Source organism: Elephantulus edwardii, unplaced genomic scaffold (assembly GCF_000299155.1).
Source record: "Elephantulus edwardii isolate Elephantulus edwardi_28Jun2011 unplaced genomic scaffold, EleEdw1.0 scaffold00066, whole genome shotgun sequence".
Lineage (NCBI taxonomy): Eukaryota > Metazoa > Chordata > Mammalia > Macroscelidea > Macroscelididae > Elephantulus > Elephantulus edwardii.
In genome coordinates this window covers 6,875,007-6,884,366 of record NW_006399816.1, presented here as the reverse complement: position 1 = coordinate 6,884,366, position 9,360 = coordinate 6,875,007, and the positions used below count along the sequence as shown (strand labels likewise).

Below are 9,360 nucleotides of genomic sequence, written 5' to 3'. Positions count from 1 at the left end.
CCCAAGCACCAAGGGGCAGCTCAAGGATCCAGGCTTCCCCCCTTTGGAGAAAGAAGACTCAGGCTCAGGTACCCCATGAAGTGTGGTCTAGTGTGCCTATGGTTCCAGGCCTGGCAGATTGAATAGAGTTAGGAATCGAGCAGGGCAGGGTACTGAGAACATGCATTGTGGGCATCTGCCACTTTGGGCGCTTTCAAAGCGCTGAGGGTGAGAGGTGAAAACAAGCCCACACTGCCCCCAGGAGGAAAAGGACATATTTTCCTCAGGTTTCAGCACCTGGGAAAGTCGAGCATTGTGGTGAGCCCTCACCCCCTCAGCACCCCACGTTCCAGTGGGCTAGGCTGGTCCTTGGCAGGTGGCCCAGTCTCAGCACCAGCCTGGAGGCTGTCCAAATTCTACCCAGGGTCTCTCCTGAGGGACCCGTCAGCCTCAGTTTCCCAGGACCTCCCCGACTCGGCCCCTCCATATCCACAGGTAAGAACCTCAGGGCCCCACCCCAACCAGCCAAGGAGGACAACAAAAATAAAACCTGGGGTCTGTGAGTCAACCTCTGTGCCCTCATCCTTCATTCATGTTCTGCCCATCTTCACTCCCACATCCCCTTCCTAATCACCGACACCCTTCTTCTCTTTCCTTTTTTAATCTAGAGGTTTTTCTGTCCAGCCAATTTTCATAGATACTCTGAAATATGTTCTTCTCCTGAGACCTGAACATTTTATTGAATTATTCTGTACCAGCTTCATTCACAATAACTCATCCAATCCTAACAGAGTCCCAGGAAAGAATTCTCCTTTTATAACAACTAGAGGTTACGCAGTGGGTACCAGCCAAAGGTTTTCTATAGTTAGGATTTTCACTGGGTTCTCTGGACTACTCCACACTGTCTCCCAATGACCAAGCCATCAGCTAGAAATTAGCTTCAGGGGCACAGTTGGGTTTGCATTGTGCTATTACCCCAAAAGGGAGCTCTGGTGGCAGAGTGGCAAGAAGCTACACTGCAATCCTGGAGGCACACGGTTCGCGGCTACTAGCCACTCTGCAGAAGGATGGGCAATCTCTTCCCATGCCTCTGACTCTGAAAACCTGCTGGACAGTCAGCTATGGGTCAGTTCTGACTCTATGGTATACACAACTACCCCAAAAGCCAGGGTCCTCTGGTTTGAATCCATCAGCCCCGTAGAGAAAGGTGGGTTGTCTCCTCTCATTTGCTATCTACAGCCTTGAAAGCCCAATGCATCTAGAAGCCTTCAAGGAGTCCTGAGTGAAATAGCGTATAACATGTCAGGCTTGGTGGTTTGAATCTACCAGCTGATCCTTGGGGAAAAAAGATGGGACAATGTTCTTTCGTAAAGCTTTACAGCATCAGAAACCTGACAGAGTTGCTGAGCCAGAATCAACTCAACAGCTGTGGGTGTGGAAGCCCTTTCATGTGTGTAGGGTGGACAGACCACTGATGACAAATTATAAATCCAGAGAACAGAACTGCTAGCTCTCTTGGCCAGTAGCACAAGTACCCAATGTCAGACTGCCCAGTAAGTAAACACAAGTTTATTTGTGCTTACCTGTGGTGAGCAAGTTCATATTTTCACTGTATCAAAGATTCTGCTTTAGTTCCTACAGCATCAAAATCACTTACAATCCCTGACGTTGACAGAGAACTCAATAAGGTAAGCACAGGATTATTTATGCTTACTAAACTGCAGTACAAAGAAACTGTTCTCTCCAGAGAAGCAAACATAGGCTAACTCTGTGCTTATCTTATTTATAGGGGAATTCCCTGTGGGCACCCTCCCATAGCATCCAGAGATGCTCTCAAGTGCTGTTCAGATGGAGAACTGCAGTGCAGTGGTGGAGTCAGGGTCTAGGGGCTACTGGAATCCACCCCAGCTTGGGGGTTCGATACCTCAAAGGAGGTCCTATCTACACCAGCTCACTGCTCCTCACTGGCCCGGGGCAAGAGTTGGGAGCTCGCTCTAGCGTGAGTGAGCATGCAGCCTGAGCACACAGCATCCTGTGATGCGCCTGACCTTCTTCTCAAGATGCCCAGACTCCCAGCCCTGTGCTTTCCCTCTGTCCCACTCCCCCAGGTGGTGGACAGAGGTGGCACCTAGTCAGCCTGAGGCTGCCAATCTCTCAGGGTCTGAGGGCGGGAGGTGCCTGTCATCCCACCACCCTGTCACCTCCCCCCCACACCTTCAGGCTACCAGCTTTTTCTGGGACTCTTGTGTCCCCCAACAGTGAACAGGGGCTACCTCTCTTGCTTTCCCAGGACAAGAAGCACAAATAAAGAAAATAATTTAATAGAGAAACAATGAATGACATTTACAACCAGCCTCCTTCACGGAGAAAGAACAGAGGACTCGCCCCAAGGTGCATTTAAGGGCAGAAGGGTTAGAAACCACCCACACCTTCTCAGAGTTTTTTTTGAGAAACCCTGATCATTTTCTGCTCCAGATTACACTCACTCTTGTCCTCTGCAAGCTCACAATGTGGACTGAGGGGGGTGATGGACACCCAGAAAATGGCAGGGGCTTGCCCATGTCCCCTGGGAAGGCAGCCAGAGTGTTGGACCTGGAACCAGGCCTCCTGGACTGAGCTGATTCCTCTGCAGGTGAGCAAATCGAGAAGCTCCCATGCTTCCTCTTCTCAGGGCCCCCCCACGCAACACTGCAGCAAGTGGGCGCATTCCTGATGAGTGAGGCGGGTGCGAGGAGGACTGAGGGCCCCTCCTCTGGGGACCCTGAGCCAGGGCAGGAACAGGGCCCTCACATCTGCCGCATCCCCTACACAGAGTATATTCTTTTCATGCTTGGAGGACTGTTTTAAAATTCTGAGGCGACAGGCAGCAGTCAGCTCCCAAGAAAATTGTTGAGCTCTGGGGGGCTGAGGAGACACTCTGGGAGTGAGTGGTCCCTGAGGGTTGGAGTGTCCCACTCCAGTGTAAGGAGGGAGGCGAGTTGGAATAAGGCTCCTGTGAAGAACAGGAGTGGACACAGGAATACTAGCTGCTGGCAGGGAGGAGGCCAGGGCAGAGATACCTGACAGAGGGCCTGTCCTCTCCTCAGAACGGAAATGCTTGAAGCCTTGATTTCCTCCTCTGACAGAGAGGTTCAGACACAGAAATCAATAGCCTCAGTGCCCAGCAAACCACTCAAAACAATATGTTAAACTTCTAAAGTGATGGTCACATGAAAGCAATGCTCTTCTCCCAGGAGTCCTGGCCCTACACCCGAGTCCAACACACAGCACCTCCAGCTCACAGGATGGGCCATCCGACCTTCTGGAAGATAAAGAGCATCCTCAGGGAGGCTGGGGACTCAGAAGTGTGGGGTCTCAGAGCTGTCCACGCAAGAAGTCCCCTTCTTAGGATGCGCCCCACAGTTGTGGAGGGTCATAGAGTTCTGGGCACTGAACCACAGGCTCCACTTGGAGACAGCATGTCCCTCAGGTCCAGGTGGCCTAGAGTCTGTCCAATCATCCTCTGTGGTCACTGCAAGGTACAAGCTGTGCAGGAGCAAGAGGATGGGCCAGTATCAAGTCTCTGGCAAGAGAGGCAAAACCTAAGGCCACCCCCAATTCTTATCCCTCCACGGGAGACCAGATTCCAGAACACCACTCACAGCTACGAACGGACTCTGACAGTCCTTCTTTGTCCAGTGTGTCTGCTGCCCAGTGAGAATTCCTCATCTGTGGGGCAGAAGGCAGCACAGGGAGTGAATGGCGGCTATAGACAGAGGCATGCCACCTCAGTAACTACTGAGCAATCAAGGCGTGAAGAAGAAAGGGATGGGGAGACACACATGATGGGTGAGCGCAGTCACAGGCAGGAAGAGAACCCATAAACCCCTAACCCCAGCGTATGCTGCCGCCTACAACCTCACCTTGACCTGCTCTTTCAAGTATTCAGCTCGAGCCATGAGGTTCTGAACCTGTAAAGGATAGACACAGAAAGATGGGCCTTCTCCTCAGTCCTGGAGCTCTCCAGAACCCTCTGCCCATCAGAACAGCTTCCTCAGTCCTTGACCTGCTCTTCTTCCAGGAAGCCTTCCTGACTGCTCCTGTACTGGGTTCCCAGGTCCTGACAGTCTCATTGATCTGGTCTGAGTACCCTAGCCCCAATCAAAGATCCACCCATTTACCAAGTCTGGGATGTATGACTCCCAGCTTGGAACACCTTGAGGAAATCCCCACAGACCAAGGAGGGTTTAAAAAAAAGCAGAGTGTAAGGGAAAGAAGAGGCTCCCACAACCCTCTAACCCCATTGGGCACCTCAGTGTGAAGCAGTTCCCGCCTCCGGCCAGGGGGCTCCGCTGCAAAGAGATATGTGTGGTGAGAACGGGGCAGCCAGAGGCCGTGGCAGGACGTGGTGCTGGGGCGACCTCACCTGCCAACAACAGTAGCAGCTCCCCCAGGCTGTGCTGGTATAGGTCCAGGGCCTCTTGTTCTCCGCCAGCATCCTCCTCCTGTGACCACATGGACAACAGGCAGTTCAGCACCATGACCTGGACTCCTCCCTGTCCTACCTGGATCTCTCCCACCAGACACTCACCTTGGCCAGGGCAGCTGAAGCTACTTCCAGGGCAGCTAGGAGGCGCGGCTTGTCCCGGGCCATCTCTGGGACAAGGGTGCAAAGGCTCAGGGTGAGGGAAGCTGCCTGTCTTCTCTCCTCTGGAGTACCCCCAGGTGTGCCTCCCCCTTAGGATAGGAGGAGGTTTGCTGGGGGCCTGGTGGGCCAGTCAGGGAGCAGGGTGTACCTTTGAGCAGGTCTCGGGCAGAGGTTCCCTGCCTTAGCAGGGCCTGATTGGAGGAGGAGACGAGAGCCTTGAGCTCCTCTGCCCTGGACACATACTGTCCCACCTGTAGGATGGAGCAGGGCTGAGGAGGACTGAGGATGCCAGGCTCCTTCCATGGGTCACACTCGCCAGCACCCACCTCCAAATCCTTCCCCTGGGCCTCAGGCCTTGCTCACGCTGTAATCATGTCAGGGCTCAACCGACGTGCTCAAGGAGAGGAAGCTCAAGTTCTGCAAGGCTTCCTCAGAGGCCCTGGGACCCAGGACTTCTCATACTCACTCTATTTCTTCATCAAGACTCTCACTCTCACTCACCTTTGCCTTAATTGCCTCCTTCCGCTGAGCATCCACTTCATCTATGAATGTAGAATTTATATGAGGAGTCTGCGGGGAGCTCCTACCCTACTTCAAACCCTCCAGGACACTCAAAGGCACCCAGTTCCAGGTTTATCCTCTCGATGGGAGGTGCTGGAATCCATTCCTGGCTGCTCTGGCTGCCCCCACCCTTGCTGCTCCCAGGGCTCCAGGCTGGCCCAGCACTCACAGTGCAGGGCAGGCACGAAGAAGTCCAGGGCCTTGCAGTAGAGAGACAAGGCGGCAGCTGCATCCCCCTCCTGGTCCTTCTTCACGGCCTGCACCACCAGTGCGGTCTGTGGGACAAGTGATCAGCAGATGGGCCCACATGCTAACCTCTTTCTTCTATGCTCCACCAGGAAAATCAGGCCCAAGCCACCCTTGCTCACCGCTTGGGCTAAGCTCTCTCCACTGGGCATATGCTCCAGATCCACCCAGGGATGGGCGAAGAAGTCCTGAAAGGAGATGCGGCGGCTGGGGTCCCGCTCTAGGAGCCGCTGCAGCAAGTCCCGGCAGTCATGGGAGAGAGAAGGCCGCATGGGGAGCTGCAAGGCCAGTGCCCCGATTATACCAGGCTCCAGCATCTCAGACCCTGGAGCAGGGGCCTGCAGGATGCCCCTGAGGTACACAACTGACAGGTGGAGAATCTGAGCTCCAGGAGGGAACAATCGCAGGCAAGGGGGTGGTGCCAGAGAGAATCAGGCCTCTTTCCCTGACTCCTCCCAGACCCTCACTGCCCTCAGTTGTATATACAATCAAGGGGCCTCTCAGACTGTGACTGTGGAAAGGTTGGCCTGGGTTTGCTTTTCTTTCTCCTCACAGGCGGCCACACACATCTCTCTGAGGTGGGCTCTGTGTACCCACTGTGGACTGATCTGGGGCCCTGATAGCCTCGACTTCCAGTGGCCTGAAACCCACACTCCTGTCTGTGGCAGATGGGAATGAGGTCTCCAAAGTCAAAGTCTAACTCTCTCCATCCCCACCCCCAACAGTTGCCAGACCCACCTCGATCACCCGGTTGCTGCGGATCTTCTCTTCCAGCTCCGAGAAGGACCTGGAGGCAAAGGGGGGCTGCCCGAAGAGGGCTTCTGTGGAAGGGAGGCAGAGGGGAGGCTGGAAGGGGACAAGATCAAGCCTGGCCTGGCCTGGCCCATTACTAGGGAAGGGGCTGTATACACCTCAGAGCTGAGGATCCAGGGAGGTAGAAAGAGTGTTCTCACTTGAACCCCCCGAGAGCAGCCCAGAGAAGCCTTGCCCTAGGACACACAGTGCAGACCCTGGAGTGGGGCACAGGAGAACAGAGCTCTTACCATACAGAATGACCCCCACAGACCAGAGGTCCACACGGGCATCGTACTGCCGCTGACACACCATCTCTGGGGCCATGTAGAGGGGGGAGCCACGGAGGACATGCTTCTCGTCCCAGGGGGACATGTGCTGTGCAAAGCCAAAGTCTGTAAGAGACCAGGCACCTGAGCTCAAATCTCAGGTACTCCCACTCCTGGTCATTATGACCTCTTCCCTGGGATCCATCTGCGGCATCAATCCTACTTCCCAGCCTTTGCTCAGCCTGAAACACCATTCTTCTTGATTACACTAGTTAAGTGGGCAAGCCCCCACTGGGGCTAGAACTCTCCCTTGCTGCCCCACTAAGCTTAGATGATGCCACATTCTCTGGCCTTAGGCAAATCTTAACCAAATCTGTCAGTAGCCACAACCATTACTGTTCCCCTAATTGCACACCCTCCTACCATGTTATAGAAAGAATCACACATTAAGCTTTAACCTCACTCATTACAAAGTCAAGTGTGCATGATGAGAAGTCCTGTTTTTTGATGACAAGCCCTTGCTCTCCCAGCCTGCCACTGTGTGACTCAACAGACTGCCCTATAAGACAGGATACAGAGTGAGGGTGGTCTCAGGGACATGTGGTTTCCCTGCAAATCTTAACCCTGTTGGTCCAGACACAGACCTGCCAGTTTGAGGTGGGGCTTCTCCAAGGAGCTCAGCAGTATATTCTGTGGCTTCAGATCCAGGTGGGAGATGTTCCGTTCATGCAGGAACTGCAAGGCACTAGCTGGGGAGGAGGGACCCATGCAGACAGACAGACAGGTTAGAGGTGCCATCTCCCACCTGCCTCTTCAAGTTCACACAACCCTCTTGGCCTGGCTGAGTCACTGAGTGCTTCACATACATGTTCTAGGCTCCACTTCACTTCTGAGGGTCTCCGCCCTGCCTGGAGTGTCCTCCCTGCTCCTTTCTGCCCTCTCACAAGTGTCCCCAACCCCAAGAAGCTTTCCTGGATGTCCTTGCACTTTTGGATCTTCCTCTTTTTTTTTTTTTCCAAAACACTGGAGTCCTTCCCACTGGGTTCTGAAATGTTCTACAAGGTCTTTATAGAATGTTGTACCCATGGAAGCCTGAATGCCCACAGATAAAGAGTTTTCTCCTTTTATATTCCTCACAGCATCCTTGAGCTAAAGAGCTCTGGTAGTCTAGGGGGAAGGAGATGCACTACCAACCTAAACACAAGCAGTTTGAATCCACCAGCTCTCTGAGAAAGATGAGCAATCTCTTCCTGTGTGATTTAAGGCCTCTGAAAACTCCCTGGATGGTCAGCTATGAGCTGACTCCATTCCAACTCAACAGCACATAACAGTATCATCTTTGAGCCAGCCACAAGTGGGCACCTGGGATAGACAGAGCCCTATAAATCCATGCTAGGGGAGGACAATGCAAAATGTGTCAGGGCTCCAAGCCTGGGGCAGGTGGTGTGGCACAGGAGTGATGTAAGCTGGGGTCAGAGGCTTTTACCTAACTGCTGCATGAAGATGCGAGCCACCTTCTCAGGCAGAATCCTGCGGGTGTGGATGAAGCGAGATAAGTCACCGCCTGCACAGAACTCCATGATGAGGTAGATGTTGTCACTGTCCCACTGAGGTAAGAGGTAGAGAGGTAATTTAAAGAGAGTGTCCCTTTTCCAGTTCCCAGTGGACCTCCCCTTGCAGAACAGGACTGCACCTGGAAGTCTTTCAGCTGTACAATATGGGGGTGTCGGATGCCCTTGAGGATCTCGATCTCTGTCAGGAGGTTTTCCACAGATGCCTTGTTCAGACTTTTCTTGGCCACGCACTTGATGGCTACCACCTCACGCGTGTCTTTCTGGAAGGGCAGAGGATTTGGGGACTCTGTCTTGAGGCGGCTGGAGCATGTGCCTGGCTAGAGGAAGGACCCTGATTCCTTCTGCCCCAAATCCCTCTCTGGGCCCATCCACTCCAGACCAGCACCCTATTTCTCCCTTTCCATCTAACGAGTCATCCGGACTCTGGAATCCCAGCCCTGCCTGAAATTCTCTGCTCCATAACCCATTTGATTGCATTCGGAGTGACCAGCTAAGGCATGTCTCTCTGCATTCTAGAACTGCCCACTCTCCCCTAACCCCGCCCAGGCTTCTAGAACCAGTCCCAGACTCCTAATCCTCCGGATCCTCCTTGTTTTGAGCCTGTCACAGACGCTAAGACTCCATTATGCTCTCCAACCCCGTAAGGATGTTGACCCAGCGCGACAGACTCGACAGGGACGTGGACGCCTGTTTTTAAAGCCCGAGGGTGGCGGTCAGGGAAACCTTTCCATAGGCGTCCAGTCTGGGGCAAGGCAGACCTCCAGCCCACAGCTATTCTCACGCCGTCTCCAGCCTCTCTCCTCGCTCCACACCAGGCAGACGGCTGGACTTATTCAGGGTTTGGCCGGCCAGGAGCCAGGTTGTCAGAAAGTTCTCCTCGTGCCCCCTAGTGCGCCCCTGCACCTCCAATTCCACCCTCGCACAAGAGCCGGCCGCCTCGGCGGCGCCCCGCCCCCGCACTCACCTTGGCATAGGCCTTGTACACAGTGGCATACGTGCCGCTGCCCAGCCGCTCGGTGAGGATGAAGCCGTCCAGCCGCGGGGGACCCCAGCCAGGCCCGGCCATCCCAACCACCCACCCCGCACCCCAGCTCAGGTGCTTCCTGGTTCCCGGTGCTGGGTTCCGGCTTGGAGCGGGGTACAGGAGCACCGGGCCGCAGGGACCGACTCCATGCTGCCCCCAGTGCCGCCCGCCGGGAGTGCAGCACGGAGGAAGGGGGCGGGGCGGGGGCGGGACATGCGTGCTCTTTCCCCGCCCCAGCCCTTCCCCTTTGTCTGCTGCCTTCATCCCGCCCGAGTCTCTTCTCCAGAC

The 9,360-nt window shown here is 54.5% G+C and overlaps 1 protein-coding gene across 1 annotated transcript; it reads right to left on the bottom strand.

Annotated features, from left to right (window-relative positions):
* Positions 1-3,449: 3,449 nt before the first annotated feature.
* On the bottom strand, positions 3,450-9,253 carry ULK3 (unc-51 like kinase 3). The gene is made up of 16 exons (XM_006888295.1): positions 9,013-9,253; positions 8,168-8,308; positions 7,961-8,081; positions 7,119-7,223; positions 6,457-6,600; positions 6,152-6,234; positions 5,536-5,691; positions 5,337-5,442; positions 5,108-5,148; positions 4,755-4,857; positions 4,550-4,614; positions 4,385-4,463; positions 4,270-4,310; positions 3,882-3,929; positions 3,621-3,687; positions 3,450-3,504 (listed from the first exon to the last, which is right to left on the bottom strand). Exons 1-16 carry the CDS (start codon positions 9,112-9,114, stop codon positions 3,488-3,490), a joined length of 1,419 nt encoding a protein of 472 aa, XP_006888357.1. The 5' UTR covers positions 9,115-9,253; the 3' UTR covers positions 3,450-3,487.
* Between the last annotated feature and the right edge of the window lie 107 nt (positions 9,254-9,360).

Excerpts from the sequence above, each read along its gene's own strand:
- ULK3 (XM_006888295.1), bottom strand. The coding sequence starts at position 9,114 with ATGGCCGGGCCTGGCTGGGGTCCCCCGCGGCTGGACGGCTTCATCCTC. Across the intron at positions 8,309-9,012 it reads TGTACAAGGCCTATGCCAAG|AAAGACACGCGTGAGGTGGT; the intron begins GTGAGTGCGGGG and ends CTGCCCTTCCAG. Across the intron at positions 7,224-7,960 it reads CATCTTCATGCAGCAGTTAG|CTAGTGCCTTGCAGTTCCTG; the intron begins GTAAAAGCCTCT and ends CCTCCTCCCCAG.